Genomic DNA, 19,795 nt, shown 5'->3' on the forward strand with positions numbered 1-19,795 from the left:
TCCTTTGAGTCCTCTCTCTGTATCATGTTTTTAATGCATAAAATACATAAGATAACACAGAAAGCCAATTGTATTAAATTATCAAAGTTTAAAAAAATACAAATTTATGGACATGGTGTTTGTGCTGCTTTTACTAATGCATTATATAACAAGATCTAGGGACAAAGTTAATAAATGCCAGAATTTTAAAGTACTATGTACAGTAGTGTTTCAATATATCTGTAAGTTGTGATATGAAAAGACTCAACTCTGTTGGTGACAAAGCCACAACCATTGCTAATAGTACTGTGGTTTGTTGCCTACATTCAAGAAGGCAGTGTCAATTTCTGTTAGATATTGGTGAAAATTAAATTGTGGATTTTTTTTCCCATCCGAATTAAATTAGGGACTCCCGAATTCTATCCACAACGCTCTGCTCTAGAGTAAACATATTAGGAAAGAGCCTGGCTGTAGTTCTGCCTCACTGGCTCGCTTCCGTTTTTTCTACAGACTTACCTCAACCTCCTGGCCTTTGTCTTTTTATTTATTTATTTATTTATTTTAGTAAATGCCTTTTATTGTGTTAGGTTTTGTTTCATTACTAGTTTTTTTTTTTTTTTTTCATTTATTTTTATTAGTTGGAGGCTAATTACTTTACAATATTGTAGTGGTTTTTGTCATACATTGCCTTTGTCTTTTTAGTTCTGTTTGCCTGGCTCATTTTTCCTGTTGCTCTTCATAAGGCTGCCTCCTCAGAATTCAGATCTCAGTTTAATGGTCACTTTACCAGGAAACCCTCCCAGTTTTTTTCTGCTAGTAATTTTACGTATTTGTGTACATGGATGATTTTCTTTGCATATGAGTGTCTGAAGTTAGGAAACACATCTTTCTTGCCCTCCACCACATCCCCAGTGCTGAGGACAGGGTAGTGGTTACATGGGTGTTGCTTGAAAAGTATTTATTGAATGAATGAATCTTAAGCTCTTGTTATCCATATATTTTTTGTTACTTTCCATCCTTTCATATGCGTGTAGACCAGTAGTTAAAATTAATTATCATTATTGTTGGTACTTTGTGGTATATTAGGCTGTCAGGCCACTTGACAGTCCTCTGTGCAGTTTCCAGTGACTCTTCGTTATGTTTTCCTTGATGAATCAGGTTCTCATACAGCATCTTCTCTCCTCACCCCCTCAGTGCCCTGGCCAGCATCTTAGGCTTTGCCACTCATTCCCTTTCCCTCTCCTCCAGTATCCACATGTCTTGAAGGCCTGTGGATTTTGCTTGCTAACATCTCAGCAGTTCTTATTCCCACACCACCACCATCCTTCCTGGTCCAGCTGTTTGTGTTTCTTCCCTGGATTGTGCACTGGTCTCTGAATTGGTCTTCTTATATCAGTCAAACATCTCTTCAGGATGCCTCACAATAAGGAAGGAGCTGTTAGGCCTGTGCTAGCCTCAATTTTTTCTGTTTTCCAAATACTGCTGTATCTCCAGTGGCTTTCCATTGCTCTTAGGGATAAAAGCCATAAGTAATCCTTACTCTGTGCTACAAGTCTTCATGTGATTTTACCTTTTTGTCAACAGCTCATACCAGTCTTCTTCCTCTTTAATTTTGTGCCCTGGTTTACTCCAACCTGAGGGCTGCTGTACCTGCTGATCCCTCTTATTGGACTTGTTCCCCGTTTGCCTGATTAGTTATCTGGTAGATGTTAACATAAACATTTCCTCAGAGAAGGCTGTTCTGACTCTAGGCAACACAGATTAGGTCCTTCTCCTGTTACGCTTGCAAGGCACTGTGTATCTGTCCTTTGTGGCAGATAACATAGTTGTCTTTTCCACTTAATTCTATGAAGATCTGATTCATGACTTTCTCTATCAAAGGAGTATTACTTCAACAACTTAATGGTTGTTTTTGTTTATCATTGGACCTACAGCTCACATGTTAATGCCTAGGCTCTCAGTAAATATTTATCTAGTGGACCTTTGGAAGTTTCTTCAACACTAAGGAGGGCTTGACTCAAGAAATTTCTATTGAGCTAGTGTTAGAGTTCTGGAATTTAGCATGGTGAACTGGTCTGTTTGGGAAATGATGTTTCATCTGCATTGAGTTTCTGTTGAGGAAAGTTAACACTTCTTGATCTTCTTCAGCATCATGGTCGCTGCTTAGAAATGCACTGTCGTTTGAGGGACCTTCACATTTGTAGAACTGATTATAGTAATTATTTTCAGAATACTTGTGCTTTCTTTTTGTCAACATATATTTACCTTTATGTTGCTTTACTTGCAATGTGGATGAGCCCATATCCAAACCAGTGGTTGACTCATCACTGTAGAGAAAAATTGATTTTGACATCTTAAAAATAAGTTTCCTTTCATGTAAGATAAGAATGCTGCAAACCAAAAAGGTGAGAATGTTTTATGGAGTCAGGTTGCAGTTCAGTGTTTATAATCTAGGATTCTTTGGTTTGTTTATTGCAGCAATGGGCTTCCCTGGTGGCTCAGCTGGTAAAGAATCTGCTTACAATGCGGGGACCCTGGGTTGGGAAGATCCCCTGGAGAAGGGAATGGCTACCCACTCCAGTATTCTGGCCTGGAGAATTCCAGGGACTGTGTAGTCCATGGACTCGCAAAGAGTCAGACACGATTGAGTGACTTTCACTATCACTTTTTCATTGTGGCAATAAACAGCATCCCCATTAAAGCAATGGGATGATTTGCATAGATTTGTGGTTTCGAAAGTATTGTTTTGACTGAAGTATGAGAAGCAGTTTGGGTGACTGTGAAGAAAACCAGTTGTTAAGGTATTGCTCACTTGAACTACTGGAGGTGTGAGGTGAAGAGAAGTGGGTGGATTTCACCAGGAATCCAGGTCTTGGGGATAGATTGATATGGGTGATAATAAGGAGACAGTGGCAAGTATGACTCTTGATATTTTGATGTGGCCACTGACTGGATATAGCCATTCATTGTGATAGGATCTTTTGTTTTAAAAGTTCTTAAATTTGGAGATGAAGGAAGATAACTGGCTTTAAATATACTGTTAAATGTTTGTACTTAAAGATGCCCAAGACATATAAATACTTTATTTTTTAAATTCTTTACTGTCAATCATTCTGTAATTCTGAATAGTTGTCTTGCTCACTGTGCATATTTTCTGTCTCTGCAGCTTCTTTTTATAAATGCAGTATCTAATCATTCTTTTTTAAATTTTTATTTACTTGTTTATTTTTGGCTGTGCTGGGTCTTCATTGCTGGAGGGTTTTTCTCTGGTTGTGGGGAGCAGGGGCTACTCTAGTTAGTCAGAAGCTCGAGCTTCTGACTGTGGTGGCATCTCGTGTTGCGAAGCACGGGCTCTAGGGCGCATGGGCTCCAGCAGCTGTGGCTGCGGGCTCAGTCGTTAGGCTCTCGGGCTCTAGAACTCGGGCTCAGTAGTTGGGGAGCACGGGCTTACTTGCTCCACAGCATGTGGGCTCTTCCTGGACCAGAGCTCGAACCCAGGTCTCCAGCATCCGTAGGTGGATTCTTAACCACTGCACCACCGGGGAAGCCCCATATAAATATTTTAATTTGGAGTTATACTTATGAACTTTGGTTAAGAAATTTTGTTTTATTTTTGTAAGAATTAACTTGTCTTTTTTGGCCCAGTTATTAGCTTTTTCTGTTCTAAATCTGCCAGGAAGAACATTGTAACTTTTTTCTTTTAAACCTTACCAGGAGATGAGAAAATCTCTGATAAAGGAATAGTTTTAAACAGTATGTGCGAACGTGCGTTGCAGGCTTCCCCCCTCATTCATTTCTAAGCTCACAGCATTTTACAGCGCTGGGGCTCAGGCAACCATGCTGGTGGTTGCTTCCTGCTGGTGGTTATGTGGGAGACAGTGGGCTCTCCCCCACGCTGGTGTGACTAGAAACACAGCTCCCAAGTGTGTTTCCCTGATCACTCTTGAGAAATATTGACAGCACCCTGCTCTTGGGAGTATCATGTCATATGCACAAAAACTACTTTGTTGTTCTTGTGAGAGTTGGCCATGAATGTGGACTGTGAAGAGCTCTAAAATTTTCAGCCTATTTTCTCTAACATAGAAGTTGTTCTTGGACCCCTTTACGCTCCTGACTTGTTCACATGGTGAAACGCACAGAGGGTTTGGTCTTATGGAGCATTCTGGGGTCATCATAGGACCAAGGGACAACTTGATTACTGTAGTGTTTGCTAGCTGTGGGCTTTCTGTCACATAGGATTCTTTGGTATGAGAAGAAATTGACTTTGGCTAACTGAAGCCAGAAAAACAAAAAGTATCAGAATACTATGAGTGAGTTCATAAAATGAGAGAACCAAGTGGTAGAAGGGACAGGAACCATAGTAGCTCTGGGGATGTAGAGAGCAAGAATTAGTGGGTAATCTCTGCAGGTACTGAGCCCCAGTGAATCAGCCCCAGCCGTTTTGTGTATGAGGCTGCACCTCAGTGTGCATGTATGTGTGTGTTTCCTTCAGAATTCACATCGCGAGGAGAGAGGGTCTCTGGTCGTCTTAGCCAGTGCAAGGCAGGGTGTCTGGATTGAAAGTTTTCCTGGAACTTTCTTATTGGAGGATGGAGTAGCTTCCCAAAGGACATCTGCAGGTATGTTAGAAAAGTTCTCATTGCCGGTAGAGACTAACACTGATTCTGGTTCTTGTTATATTCAAATATATGTTTTCAGTAGCCTTTTAGGTATGACAGTGATGCAGACAACCCTTATTAATTTTTTTATATTGTGTAAATTAGTGTCTTTTAAACATTTAATTAAGACACAGACATGAATTTAAGATTTGGCTTATGATGTTATACCATTCTGTTATTTAACATTTATTTTTTGTGATGCTGCTGGTTTGTTTTCTCCTTTGTTTTTTTTTTTTTGTTTGTTTTTCGCTTCTGTTCTTTTCACAGCTGTTTGTAAGGTCTCCTCAGACAGCCATTTTGCTTTTTTTGCATTTCTTTTTCTTGGGGACAGTCTTGATCCCTGTCTCCTGTACAATGTCACGAACCTCCGTCCATAGTTGATCAGGCTCTCTGTCTATCAGATCTAGTCCCTTAAATCTAATTCTTACTTCCACTGTATAGTCATAAGGGATTTGGTTTAGGTCATACCTGAGTGGTCTAGTGGTTTTCCCCACTTTCTTCAATTTCAGTCTGAATTTGGCAATAAGGAGTTCATGATCTGAGCCACAGTCCGATCCCAGTCTTGTTTTTGCTGACTGTACAGAGCTTCTCCATCTTTGACTGCAAAGGATGTAATCAGTCTGATTTCAGTGTTGACCATCTGGTGATGTCCATGTGTAGAGTCTTCTCTTGTGTTGTTGGAAGAGGGTGTTTGCTATGACCAATGCGTTCTCTTCACAGAACTCTGTTAGTCTTTGCCCTGCTTCAGTCTATACTCCAAGGCCAAATTTTCCTGTTACTCCAGGTGTTTCTTGACTTCCTACTTTTGCATTCCAGTCCCCTATAATGAAAAGGACATCTTTCTTGGGTGTTAGTTCTAGAAGGTCTTGAAGGTCTTCATAGAACTGTTCAGCTTCTTCAGCGTTACTGGTCGAAGCATAGACTTGGATTACTGTGATATTGAATGGTTTGCCTTGGCAATGAACAGAGATCATTCTTTTGTTTTTGAGATTGCATCCAAGTACTGCATTTAGGACTCTTTTGTTGATTATGATGGCTACTCCATTTCTTCTAAGGAGTTCTTCCCCACAGTAGTAGATATAATGGTCATCTGAGTTCAATTCACCCATTTCAGTCCATCTTAGTTTGCTGATTCCTAGAATGTCGATGTTCACTCTTGTCATCTCCTATTTGACCAGCTACAATTTGCCTTGATTCATGGACCTAACATTCCAGGTTCCTATGCAATATTGCTCTTTACAGCATTGGACCTTGCTTCTATCACCAGTCCCATCCACAGCTGGGTGTTGTTTTTGCTTTGGCTCCATCCCTTCATTCTTTCTGGAGTTATTTCTCCACTGATCTCCAGTAGCATATTGGGCACCTAGCGACCTGGGGAGTTCATCTTTCAGTGCCCTATCTTTTTGCCTTTTCATACTGTTCATGGGGTTCTCAAGGCAAGAATACTGAAGTGGTTTGCCATTTCCTTCTCCAGTGGGCCACTTTGTCAGACCTCTCCACCATGACCCGTCCATCTTAGGTGGCCCCACACAGCATGACTTAGTTTCATTGAGTTAGATAAGGTTGTGGTCTGTGTGATCAGATTGGCTAGTTGTCTGTGATTGTTTCCTAATGTGCCACTTTACAAGTACAGAGACCTAGTTTAGATTCACTGAATTAACAGCAAGAGGCAATCACCTAAATTCTGAGATTTTTTTTTTTCCCCCACCAGATTGAGGGCAAATGGAGAAGAGGGAGTCAGATGAGATGGTTGGATGGCATTGCTGATGCAATGGACATGAACTTGGGCAACCTTTGGGAGATGGTGAGGGACAGGGAGACAAAGGGTCAGACGTGACTAGACGGCTGAATAACAACAAACATCTGTACTGAGATGGCAGCCATCGTTTTATCAGGTAGACTTTCTAGACCGGAGATCTGCCAGACCATCTTCATGTTCATTTGGCCTTTGGTAGTCGTGGTTGAGCCACTAATTCATGTCCAATTCTTGTGACCCCATGGACTAGGAACCAACCAGGCTCCTCTGTCCAGTAGGTTTTATTTATAAGGGGGAACTCCTTGAACTAGAATCTAGTTATACCTAATATTCAAGTTCTAAGTTAAAAAAGAAACTGGCAATACAGATCAAAATATATCCTGTAAAGGATAAATAAATTGAAATATAATTTGACCACTTCCAACTTGCCTTGATTCATGGACCTAACATTCCAGGTTCCTATGCAGTATTTCTCTTTACAGCATCGAATCTTGCTTCTATCACCAGTCCCATCCACAACTGGGTGTTGTTTTTGCTTTGACTCCATCCCTTCATTCTTTCTGGAGTTATTTCTCCACTGATCTCCAGTAGCATATTGGGCACCTACCAACCTCGGGAGTTCCTCTTTCAGTGTCCTATCTTTTTGCCTTTTCATACTGTTCATGGGGTTCTCAAGGCAAGAATACTTGAGAAGTGGTTTGAAGTGGTCTGCCATTCCCTTCTCCAGTGGACCACATTCTGTCAGACCTCTCCACCATGACCTGGCTGTCTTGGGTGGCCCCACACAGCATGGCTTAGTTTCTTTGAGTTAGACAAGGCTGTGGTCCATGTGATCAGACTGGCTAGTTGTCTGTGAAAAACAAAGGAGAAAGGAAAGATATATCTATTTGAATGCAGAGTTCCAGAGAACTGCTAGGAGAGATAAGAAAGCCTTCCTCAGCGACAGTGCAGAGGAATAGAGGAAAACAATAGAATGGGAAAGACTGGAGATCTCTTCAAGAAAATTAGACATACAAAGGGAACATTTTACAAAAAGATGGGCTCAATAAAGGACAGAAATGGTATGGACCTAACAGAAGCAGAAGATATTAGAAGAGGGGGCAAGAATACACAGAAGAACTGTACAAAAAGGATCTTCACGACCCAGATAATCACGAAGGTGTGATCACTCACACTCACCTAGAGCCAGGCATCCTGGAATGTGAAATCAGTGGACCTTAGGAAGCATCACTATGAACAAAGCTAGTGGAGGTGATGGAATTCCAGTTGAGCTATTTCAGATCCTAAAAGATGATGCTGTGAAAGTGCTGCACTCAATATGCCAGGAAATTTGGAAAACTCAGCAGTGGCCACAGGACTGGAAGAGGTCAGTTTTCATTCCAACCCCAAAGAAAGGCAATGCCAAAGAATGCTCAAACTACCGCACAGTTGTACTCACCTCACACGCTAGTAAAATAATGCTCAACATTTTCTAAGCTAGGCTTTAGCAATATGTGAACCGTGAACTTCCAGATGTTCAAGTTGGATTTAGAAAAGGCAGAGGAACCAGAGATCAAATTGCCAACATCTGTTGGATATTTGAAAAAGCAAGAGAGTTCCAGAAAAACATCTATTTCTGCTTTATTGACTATGCCAAAGTCTTTGACTGTGCGGATCATAATAAACTGTGGAAAATTCTTCAAGAGATGGGAATACCAGACCACCTGACCTGCCTCTTGAGAAACCTGTATACAGGTCAGGAAGCAACAGTTAGAACTGGACATGGAACAACAGACTGGTTCCAAATAGGAAAAGGAGTACGTCAAGGCTGTATATTGTCACCCTGCTTATTTAACTTATATGCAGAGTACATCATGAGAAACGCTGGGCTGGAGGAAGCACAAGCTGGAATCAAGATTGCAGGGAGAAATATCAATAACCTCAGATATGCAGATGACACCACCCTTATGGCAGAAAGTGAAGTAGAACTAAAGAGCCTCTTGATGAACGTGAAAGAGGAGAGTGAAAATGTTGGCTGAAAGCTCAACATTCAGAAAACTAAGATCATGGCATCCGGTCCCATCATTTCATGGCAAATAGATGGGGAAACAGTGGAAACAGTGGCTGACTTTATTTTTTTGGGCTCCAAAATCACTGCAGATGGTGATTGCAGCCATGAAATTAAAGACGCTTGCTCCTTGGAAAGAAAGTTATGACCAACCTAGAGAGCATATTGAAAAGCAGAGACATTACTTTGCCAACAAGGGTCCGTCTAGTCAAGGCTATGGTTTTTCCAGTGGTCATGTATGGATGTGAGAGTTGGACTATAAAGAAAGCTGAGTGCCAAAGAATTGGTGCTTTTGAACTGTGGTGTTGGAGAAGACTCTTGAGAGTCCCTTGGCCTGCAAGGAGATCCAACCAGTCCATCTTAAAGGAGATCAGTCCTGGGTGTTCGTTGGAAGTACTGATGCTGAAGCTGAAACTCCAATACTTTGGCCACCTGATGCGGAGAGCTGACTCATTTGAAAAGACCCTGATACTGGGAAAGATTGAGGGCAGGAGGTGAAGGGGACGACAAAGGGTGAGATGGTTGGAGGTTGGATGGCATCACCGACTCAATGGACATGGGTTTGGGTGGACTCGGGGAGTTTGGTGATGGACAGGGAGGCCTGGCCTGCTGTGGTTCATGGGGTGCAAAGAGTCGGACACGATCAGCGACTGAACTGAACTGAACTGGTTTGTTTTCCTATTTCAGTGTCAGGACACTGCCTCAGGTGAAATTCAGGTAGAGAGCCTGGAGGGTTGTTTGAAGTTGAAATAATCAGATTAGTAACCGGGTGGAGGCAGTTGCTTTCTCTCTGCTTATCCTTCAGTTTGGATATTTGCTAGTAGAGGGAGGAGAAACATTTCCTGGAAATACAGAAATGGTCTTCCTTCTCTGGCAAGTCAGAACTTGAAAGTAATAATGCTTCTAGTTCCCTTGCACTTGGGGGAGGGGGTGTGTGTGCGCTGATGGAGGGGGCAGCAACAGGTTTCTCGACAGAGCTCGTAACGTCCGTGATTAATATTTGGTGCATTGATACATTATCCGTCTTCTGATCATCAGGCTAAGTAATACACTGATACTTTGTGAGGTGTGTTAGGATGTATGTATGGTAGAGACTTGTTTTGGCTCCTTAAATCTGTGTTAATAGTCAGATGTTGTCAAACCACTAAACCTGAAACTAACCTGAGTCAGCTGGATAAAATGAGTTTACCACCTCATCACAAAACAGTAGGTGACTAACCAGTAGAGGGAGCAAATACAGGGCTGCTTTTGTCTACTAACAGTAATCAAGTTGTACTTCAAAAGAATCACGTTTTGTTTAATTTCCACGTGCCACCTGCCTGTTTGTTTACAGATGTGTCTCAGTGCCCAGAGGAATAAGAGATAAGCAGTAATTCGTAGCTCTTCTAAGTTTCTGACCCCCAAACATCAATAACTGAAAAGAAAAAAATCACTGAAGGACCCGCTTTCCTCTCCTTCCCCATCTCTGTATTTGTGCTTTACTTGACATCAGGTGTCCCGCCAGTGTGGGGAAATGGTTGTGAAGCCTGGAAATCCTCACAAAAGGTGAAGAAGGAGCGTAGACCAGGAGAGAGGACAGGCCGTTTTGCTTAGCTCTTAGACTGAATGTGTAGCAGAAGCGCATGGTGAAGAATCTGAGCTGAAACCCTGCTGCTTTACTGCCTGTGTGATCTCAGATATGTAACCTCTTGCAGTCTTTCCTGTCCTTTGGTGTTACTTTGAAGGATGTATACGATCGTGTGTGTACAGTTCTTGAACACACTACCAGGCACACAGTGTATGCTCAGTCAGTACATAGTTCTGCTGCTTTGCTGACACTATTTTTACAGGGGTTTGGGAATAGATTTTAATAAGATTCCAATTGATTTTATGTGATTATACTGTATATTCAGAGGTGAGAACTTTAAATTATTTACTTGAATTAGAATTTCATCATCTATAATTTTAATCAAAATAAACTAGTGTGGATAGTGAAAGTTTTGGTATTTTTATTTTCCATGATATCTCTTGACACTTTGAGCATAAAGATTACATAGTTGTTCCTATAATTTTTTCTTTGACAAGATGTAAGTGCAGTCATTAAAATTATATTTTCATATATAATAAAAATCACATGGTACTTGGCATAATTAGTATTTGGTGAGATGTTTGAATAAGCATTGTATTTTTTAAATCATAATATGAACATGAAAATCATCCTGCTGAAAGAAATCAGCTTGCATATTCAGAATGGAAGGTCAAAAATAAATTAATAATAGAATATTGATTTTAAAATAAGGATTTTTAGCAGTACTAAAGCACTTTGTTATTTGATTCAGTGCTCTTTGAGAACTTGGAGGGTCATCAGATTCCCATAAATTTTCAATATGGTGTTATCAGGTATATAGAAATGATTTTAAATTGACACCTGAGATAGGAATTGAATTGTTTGTTAAGAATTCTATTTTTCATTAGTTATCTTTTTAAACTTGAATTTTTCTGGTAGGAAAATACTACTGCACTGTAGTAATAATTTGTACAAACAGTGTTTGGATTCTGTTTCTGAGTGTGTATACCTGTGCATGCACACATGTGCACATACACTTTTAAAAAAGAAAACTTCTGAAGTATTAATAGAATTCTCTATACTGAGGGAAGGGTTCCTTTTACTTTTCATCACACTAATTTGGTGTTATCCTCCTATGTGTGACCTTCGTCTAGTAATTTTGGTACTTAATAATTTTAGTCTTTTTATGACCATACAGAATAAAGTATGTGAAAAACAGACCTTACCAAGAGCTGGGGTAATGTAGCTCAGCATTCAGAATTATTCTGTGTAGAACAGAACGTTTAGATGACTGAATTAAAAATGGGAGATAAGCCGAGTATCAGTAGAATTAAACACATTAAATTATAAGTACTGAAACAGTCTCTGTGATTTTGAACTTTAATAGATGTTTCAGTGGATAACTCTTCAGAATAGAATCAAGGGTAAAAATGATTGATGTTAGAATTAGCATAAGTAACATCCTTACTGAATCAAGATTGATAGATTTATATACTGGTATGAAATGAAAGCACTGTTTTAAAATTAATGGGTTAGTATTTCTTGATTTTAAAATTTGTAATGGAGCCAACAAAATTTCTGTGAAATATTTGGACCATAACACTCAGTGAAGGTTTTTTGTTTACCCTTTTTATTAAAAACTTGGTAAAAGTGCATTGTATACATTGTTCATCCTAGAATCAAGTGTTTCATCAAACATTTGTAGTTTTTCCCCCATCCCTCCCCGAAAGTTTTTAATTGGTGGAACAGGATATTTGTCACCCACCAAATTAAAAACTGCAGATTTGTAAACTTGGCACTCAGAGAACGAAGAAGGTGCCATAAAATGATGAAGTATCGGCATGTGTACACCTGCTGTCAGGAAATAAACTTCCCATATGTTGTGGTTTGGCAGACATGCATCTTAAAATGTATTGAATGAAACTGCTGCTGCACCCTTTACCCTTTATCTGTTTTCAACAGTGCATTCTGTTTGTGCCTATAAGTAATCACGGTTGCCTCAGTTAGAGGAGAAGGATAGATTTTTTTCAGATATGCTTGAAGTTAAGTGGTGAGGCTCCTTGAGAGTGCAATAACTGGCTGATTGAGGAAATCAGTGAAGTACTAGCTTGGCCCTGAACACCAACGAGGAAACAAACTTTCTGTTTTGAACATTTAATTTTTTTTTTTTGTAAAAACTTGAGCCTGAGACACATTAATTTTTCACATTTTATCACGTCATGTCAAAATAATTTCCCCCAATAAATGTGAGTACTGATAAAAGAAAATGAACATCTCAGTTGTTTTTAAAAAGTGAATACTTAGATGAGAACTTCATTGCTGAAACCTCTGAACTTTATAACTATGTTTATGGAATACCACAACTAAATCTTATTGCATGGAATATGGTTTTTAGAACTCTAGAAGAGGTCAGAAAATTTGTCCTTTGCACAATTATAAAGTTTGCTTAAAATTGACAGTAATGTTTTATTTACATATACTGAAATGGAAAACTAAATCTAAAATGAAGAGTCTTTTGACCATCTCCATTTTCTTAAATTAAAATTTACGTGGAAAACATGCAGATACATCCTCTTGGCCCCTAACGTAAGATTCGAACCATTGATGTATGCATGCCTGTTATTGCATGTTAATACACAGAATCCCCCTATGTGGATTTTTTAAGTAGATTTTTTAATAGGTTGTTTTGGGATACTTTTTTGTTATATAATGTATTTTTAAGAATTACCTTCTTCAGAAATTAAAAACAATGTTTTTGGATTCCTTTATGTGATGGGTTCTAACTAAAACTTGCTCCTGTGGATGTAATCACAATCATGTTAGCTACACATGCGTTGAGCAGTATTTTACAGGCTGCACGTTTTGGGGGAAAAAAAAGTCTTTTCTAATGTAGTTTACGGTGGCGATACCTGCCTGCCTTTTCTTTTGCTGCGTTGGCACAAGCGTTGTGCTTATTTTGTTGTAAATGGTTCCAGTATTTTATCAGTTCACTAGGCTGGAACTGATGAGAGGTAATTAGGTGGCTGTATTTACAGCTTGAGTAAGAAACTCGCCAGTGATTGAACACAAACTCATTGGGAGGGGGCACAGGATCGATTCTCAGCTTGGCGAGACAGATCCCCACATACACGTCTTCCAAGTGCAAGCGGCGGATGCTTAAAGAAGCTTTAAACACCTTCTCTGCCAGATCTCCAGAAAAAACATAGCCAGTCCCGGAACAGAAGACAGGATAGCGTTCACTAGGGTAGAGGTCTGGTGGCATGTACCACTTGCTGTCTTTGTTTCGATTGGGTGCATATCCCCTCATTAGGTAACCAGTAAAATAGTTATGTCTAGGAGGCAGGTCTGGCTTCAATAACTTATGTATTAAATACTCGGTATTGACAAACATGTCACTGTCAGTTTTCATTACATAAGGAATCCGCGGACAGTATGTTGCAACCCAGTTCATGCCCATGAGTGTTTTAATGGTCAGATTGTAGTATGTATCTAAGTAATCCTGTTGGATAATATCGTGGTACTGTCTGCTTTCTTCCAATATTGCACGTTGAAGGTAGCCACTTGATTTAATACTTACGCCTAAAAGAAAAATCCTTGTGATTTGAATACCAGGTGCTAGACTCTCATTGCCCCAAGTTTGCCGAATAGCTCGTCTGGCTTCTGTTTGTCCAGGTTCCGCAGCGATAAGTAGTATTAAAAAGGGGCTTTTCTCCTGGCACTTTTCAGGTTCATTGATGATGTATTTGAAATGGTAACCATTTGGGTGTCCAGTACCTTTCTCATTGTAAATGCTTCCGTTGGCACCAAGCGTGTTCTCCAGCCCTGTAACTCCTTGCACTGACAGATCCGTGTTGTTGGGGTCAGTTGCTGTTTGAGGCCTCAGGGTCTGAGGGACAGTTTCTTTCCAAATGTTCCGAAGAGAGCTGTGGTTTGTCTCACTTTTTGTAGAACGAAATCCACGGAAAGTGTATGTCACAGGGTTTTCTTTGAATCCAGCTCTGCCCGGCAGCCAGTCATGATGATTGAAAAACAGAAACATAGCAAAAAGAAACACGAGAGAAAGTACACCAATAAGATGGGTCCGAAACAGGGACCTCTTGGCATTCCAGCTCATCTTTGCAAAGCAGCAGTGTCTCCTCCTCCACTGAAGCATGTTGTAAATATCCAGTAATGGATGAGAGACACTGGTGGCTGGGGAACGTGTCCTTCTCCTGAATCAATACTGTTCTTTGGTAGTCATTTTCTAATTCGGTCACGTCGTCTCCCTCGCAGTCATTCTGTAAAGATGAATCATAAAAGTTTACAAAATGCTAAATACCACAGAACTGCTTTAAAGAGACAAATAAAATTAGGGCAGATGGGAATTTTTAAGCTGTGAAAATATGATCGCCCAGGAACAAAGTTTATAATTTGTCTTCCCTTGGCAACCTAATGTCCTGAGAACAGGATTAATTTTTTAAAAAATATAACTTTGGAGCGCAGTGAGCACTTTTAAGAGGTGATGGATTTTTCTTCCACTTGTTTCATCATCTCAGTAGCTCTGGTCATTTGTTCTTTTGACTAAAGTTAAGACTGAAAGTTGTGTGCATGGAGGAGAGAAACACTGCTGGATTCCTGGGAGAGGCCGTGTAAAGAGGCCTGAGAGCAGATGGAACATGTATTGGCATTAATTAAAATTGATTTGACATACCATTGGTGGTATGGTGCACAGTCAGCGGCGTTTTTTGTAAAATGGTCATGTATCAGTTGTGGGACAGACGGTGCAAGGTTGATTATGGCAGAGTTCTGTTAGTCACAGTACACTGCTTGGCATGTTTCCATTGGCCCCTCCTGTGTGGAGAAAGTCAATGAGAAGATGCACCTGTCAAAATTAATTTTCAGGGTTCAGTAACTTCAGCGCAAGATTGCAAGACAGTAATAAATTATGAACATTTGCAAATACCCTTTTCTCATTTTAACCTTCCACTTCAAATGTGAGACATTCAGATCATTGTCTTTACTTAGACGTAAGGTTGATTTTTAAAATATAGCAACTGATTATCTGTCTGGCCGTCACAGAGCACTGTCACGTATGAATCTCCATATTAGAATTAGCAGAGGACTGCTTTGAACAGTCTTCTGAGTTTTTCAAAATATAGACATTAGGTACTATTATATCCTCAGTTGTTTAAAATTTTAAATTTCACAGAATGCATTTTAAAAGATTTTTGAGTTATGCTGTGTTCTAAATTTGCATGTGGCGAATTTATTACATTTGTAGGACTTCAATGACACTTAGACTTGCTTGACACTTAGAGCCCTACATTTAGAAGACAAAAATTATGAGCTGACAATATGGGAGGTTCATGATGCCATGTATTAAGAACTGGTCTTTGAAGAAGTTTTTCAGTGCATAGCACAGATTTGTTCATGTTTTTTCAGTTCTTAGTTTTTCTGGATCAAGGTGTGGGGGTAGAGGATAGGTGAGGAGCTATAGCTTGAATTCTATTAAAAGAGAATAAAAACTTTTTGAAAAGGGAACTAATGTTTAATTTTAACTTTTTCAACGTTTTATTGTGATAATTATTTAAGGAAGAGAAAACTGGTCAATTAAAAATTTATTGTAAGAGCATTTGTTTATTAGAAATTTTATATATATATGTGTGAATGTGTTTATTTAGTTTGTGATACTAAGAAGTTTATGGTTAATACCAAGTATACTTTGATATGAAATTTAATTATTTGGGGGAAATAATGGCATTTACATGGAAGTCCTCATAAAATTGAATAACTAGAATAACATTCACTTATATAAAATGAAGTATTTAGAAAATATTAGTTGAAAGTATTAGACACATGTATGAATGAAAGTATTCTAGTAACAGCCACTAGGAGGAGCAAGTAGGTGGGAATTTGAACGGACTTCTAAAGTATAATAGTATAGGCACCAGCTTTTGATAATTTCTAGTATATGAAATGTACTTTTAGAAGTTATCGTTTTTCTCAGATGTAAGAAATTATTTAATCATCTTGTGAGATAGGAGCAGTGTTTTTTTTCTTTTTAATTTTTCAGGTTTTAAAAACATAGAATCTAGTTATTTATTAGAATTTATTCACTTGAATTTTAATTTCACATTACTCTGATGAAGACCAAGACTTCCCTGTACCAGTAAAACAGTTCTGTTGTGAACTCAGCTGAAAATAATAGAGCTGAGTGTTCTAGTTTAGAAACTCACTTTTTTTCTTATAGTTGGTCATTCTGTTGAGATGAGAAAACTAAGCTTTTATTTTCAAATGAAATATTAGATAAATAGTAATAATTCTTCCTCCACCCCATAGAGGCCAGTAGCTACGAGGGTTATGTGTGTAAATTTAAAAGAAACAAAGCTTGCTTTTAATATTTATTTGATAATCTATTTTAAACATTCCAAAACTAAATTAAATCTATCATCTTTCTGTTGACATAGAATGCTTGAAATCTGGTTGAAGTCTAATCATGTAGATCTTTCAAGAGTGTAAATTTGATGGTTTAAGAAGCAATAACTAGAAGGTCAGATATTTGAATGAATAAAGAACTGAAAAATGAATGCAGGTAAATATATTAGTAAATTGTATTTTTATGAAAATATGCCTGAAGCGATGTTTCTAAAGTACTTCAGTGTTACAGAAAAGAGCCAATTATTATATATTGTAATCTGGCATAGTACCCATAGTTTATGGTCCTGTGTGATTTTGTAGCAATATGTAATGAAGATGCATCTTAATTTAAATTCATTATATTTGTATGTTTGTAAATATTAAGCTGCTCAAACTTGAAATCTGTATATACCTGTTTCACAACTCTCCCATTGGTAAATGTAGTACATATATCTAGCCTTTAAAATTTCTTTATTAAAAAGTTTTTCAGGTATTTATCATAATTGTTTTGTTAGAAAGTACAGTTAAAGTAACAATTCCTCCTCCTATTAAATGATAAAATTCTTTTCCACTTACTGCCTGTTGTACATTAATTCTTAAGAAGTGGTAATAAAACTAGAAAGTTGAAATATTTTGATATTCTAAATAGTCTTTGCACTTTTACATTTTCACAGTAGCAGTAGCTTTGATTTATCTTTTATGGGTTTTTATGATAATATTGTCAAGTTATTCATGTGTATTTACATCTTATGGGTTGACGCTCATGGAGAGGATGTTACTGTAAAATGTTACCTTTTTGTCTCTCTCACACACACTCATGCTTTGTTTTTATTATCTGGCTTTTAAAAGTGTTGATATTTTTAGTCCGTTGGAACAGTTCTAGAGTTTAGGGGTGCCTGAGTAAAAAACTCTGCACTCCTATTTTGAGATAGATAGCTAATACAAATGTTTAATTGGTGACTTTAACATTGAGAGATAAAGGCTCTAAAAGAGACTTGAGGTTTTTTGTTTGTTTAATACCGTCTGATTTCATTCTTTAATGGACTAAATGCTGTGAGTGAGAGTTGGTGTTGAACTGTAATAATAATAGGCCTGATAGACTTGTTTAATCTTAATTTTAGAATAAAATGCTTACATATGTCTTTAAAATGTTTGCCTTTTGTGATGATTAAATAATGAGTTGTGCTATGAAGTTAGCAAAAATCGGAATCTTTGAGGACCTGTAAAAATTTTTAGAAATACATGAGTTCCTGAGCCATGAGCTGCTATTCTGGGATTGTTACTAAAATAGTTTATTAGATTCATTTTTGCCTTGCACACACATACTGTGCGAATAGTTCACTGTTACATATTTATATAGCCTGGCACAGTGGCTACATTTAAGTTTAATTTTTTGACCTTGTATTGCTGTTACATGGATATTTTTATATCAGAGTATTTTCATATTATGTTTTTGAGTTTCACTTTAAAAATGATCACCAAAACCAATCTTATATTTTGATCATTTAGAATCAGTCTGTTGCCTAAAGTAAAGACTTGCTTTTAGTAATATTAGCAGGTATTTATATTTCTTTGTTTGAAGTTGTATTCGTGGACATGTAAATCTCCTGTGGTAGTGTGCTGTGCATAAACACACACTGCCTTCTGTGATCCTGTACAAATGCTTTCCTTTTAGTATCTTACAGTTCAGTGGTACTTAAAATTTGTTGATAGTCTTCAGAGGTTGTGCTTGTTATTTTTATTTAGGGAGATGGACATAGGAGGGAAGATTTTGTTACTAAAACCTGCTCTATATTAAGATTTTGCTTTAAAAGGACTGAAAAAGCTCTTAATATTAGGATCATTTTTTTATACCATTTAGTGTAATTTTACTGCATTGACTCCTTTGATAGCCATTTTAAGGAGAGCCCTTTAATTTACTGGATAAGGATTCAACTTGACCTAATTTGATAGAGGATTGCTGTGTTTTCTTTAGCGGGTTTCAGATTTTTTTTTTAAGTTTCATTTTTCAGAGAAGCCTTTAAGCACATCTTGTTACTATTTGCCTTTTCTGTAATCCATAATTACTGCAAGCTACATATTTACTTGAATAAAGCAGTGACAGCTTGTCTTCTAAACAGTGACAAATTTTAAAATCATATATTTAGAAACCCTCTCATAGTTTCAAGGACAGTGAAATGTATGAACTTGTTTATTAGAGATTAGTTCCTCCTGGGCTATAAAAAGGTAACAGACATTTAAATGAGTATCACACACAAGATATCGACATACCTTCCTTGGTCAGGCCATTTATGTGGCGAGGATTATGCCCACTGAAGATACTTTTGGCACGCCATCGCTCCAGCAAAAAGATGCTATCAAACACGCACACCTCCCCCAACAGTCTGCCTCCTGCGATTGCTTTTCACAGTGTCCAAAGTGTCCATCTGTCTGCTTGTCTTCGCGTTCCCTTCCTTGTTCATATGGGTCCTAATCTTCTGAGGTTTTTCCTTTCTTTCATTTTCTCTTTCTTTAAACAAAAGAGCTGTGGTGGTTCGTTCTGTTTGGAGCACTGTCGACTCTTCCCGACAGTTGATGCATTGAAGCTTTTTACATCTGCTGTCTTCCTGGCCGGACAATGCGGTGCTCTATTCTCTTCTCAGTATCCATATTTCTACTAAGAACCCTGAGCTGCAACGTAAAGCAGCCAGAGCTAGAATGGAGTGCTCCGATTGTATTGGAAAAGAGCAGGATTTAACTCTCTCTCGTCGTTGCCTGGCAGCTGCAGAAGGATTTTGAGCAGTTTCACTGGGGTTTTAGTCTGTAATATGAAATCCACGGTTCCTCAGCTGCTGCACAGGCAGGCAGCAGTTTAAATGTGGGCTTGACAGATGCTCTCTCTGACAGAGCAGAATTTAACGTCACTGCTTGGCTGAATCCCACGTGATTGTTTGCATTCATTTTGATTAAAAACCCAAGGTAGGGAGAAGCTTAGAGATTTTGCTTCTTTGTGTTAAATTATTATAGTCAATGTAAGTGTAGTGATAAGTGAATAATACAAAAATGGAAGGATTATGAAATGAATGGTTATTTTATTTTTTTCAGCTTATTCCCCCCCCCCTTTTTTTTTAACTTTACATTCAAGCATAGATTTTCTAAATGTTTTCAATGTTAAGATGTTGGTTTTCATGTTACCTGCATGATTTTACCCGCCGTATAGCGTTAGTATGTAACTTGGTGTAATTTAACCCTTTCATTGCACTCCTTCCCTTGAGGGTTTTTTTTTCCCTCAAATTGTTCTAACTTTAGTTTTACTAATGTTTAGTTACAACTCATAGACCATTTTTAATGAGTAACTTAGACATCCCCCCATTATTTTCTGCAGTTTATATAAATCAGCTGCCATGAATTGTTTTACTGACACATGATTTGAT

The 19,795-nt window shown here is 38.3% G+C and overlaps 2 protein-coding genes across 3 annotated transcripts in view; one reads left to right on the plus strand and one right to left on the minus strand.

Annotated features, from left to right (window-relative positions):
- The window catches only part of CDC73 (cell division cycle 73), a 102,602-nt gene that overhangs the window by 34,085 nt on the left and 48,722 nt on the right, over positions 1–19,795 (plus strand). The gene's annotated exons all lie outside the window — the stretch shown is intronic.
- On the minus strand, positions 11,594–19,241 carry B3GALT2 (beta-1,3-galactosyltransferase 2). 2 transcript variants are annotated; one of them, XM_043484749.1, is made up of 3 exons: positions 18,654–19,217; positions 14,677–14,816; positions 11,594–14,263 (listed from the first exon to the last, which is right to left on the minus strand). In XM_043484749.1, exon 3 carries the CDS (start codon positions 14,137–14,139, stop codon positions 12,871–12,873), a length of 1,269 nt encoding a protein of 422 aa, XP_043340684.1. In that variant the 5' UTR covers positions 14,140–14,263; positions 14,677–14,816; positions 18,654–19,217; the 3' UTR covers positions 11,594–12,870. The 2 variants fall into 2 exon arrangements, with proteins under 2 accessions (XP_043340684.1, XP_043340683.1); XM_043484748.1 differs by lacking the exon at positions 14,677–14,816 and having other exon boundaries at positions 18,654–19,241.

This window comes from Cervus canadensis, chromosome 13 (genome assembly GCF_019320065.1).
Source record: "Cervus canadensis isolate Bull #8, Minnesota chromosome 13, ASM1932006v1, whole genome shotgun sequence".
Taxonomy (NCBI): Eukaryota; Metazoa; Chordata; class Mammalia; order Artiodactyla; family Cervidae; genus Cervus; species Cervus canadensis.

Excerpts from the sequence above, each read along its gene's own strand:
- B3GALT2 (XM_043484748.1), bottom strand. The coding sequence starts at position 14,139 with ATGCTTCAGTGGAGGAGGAGACACTGCTGCTTTGCAAAGATGAGCTGG.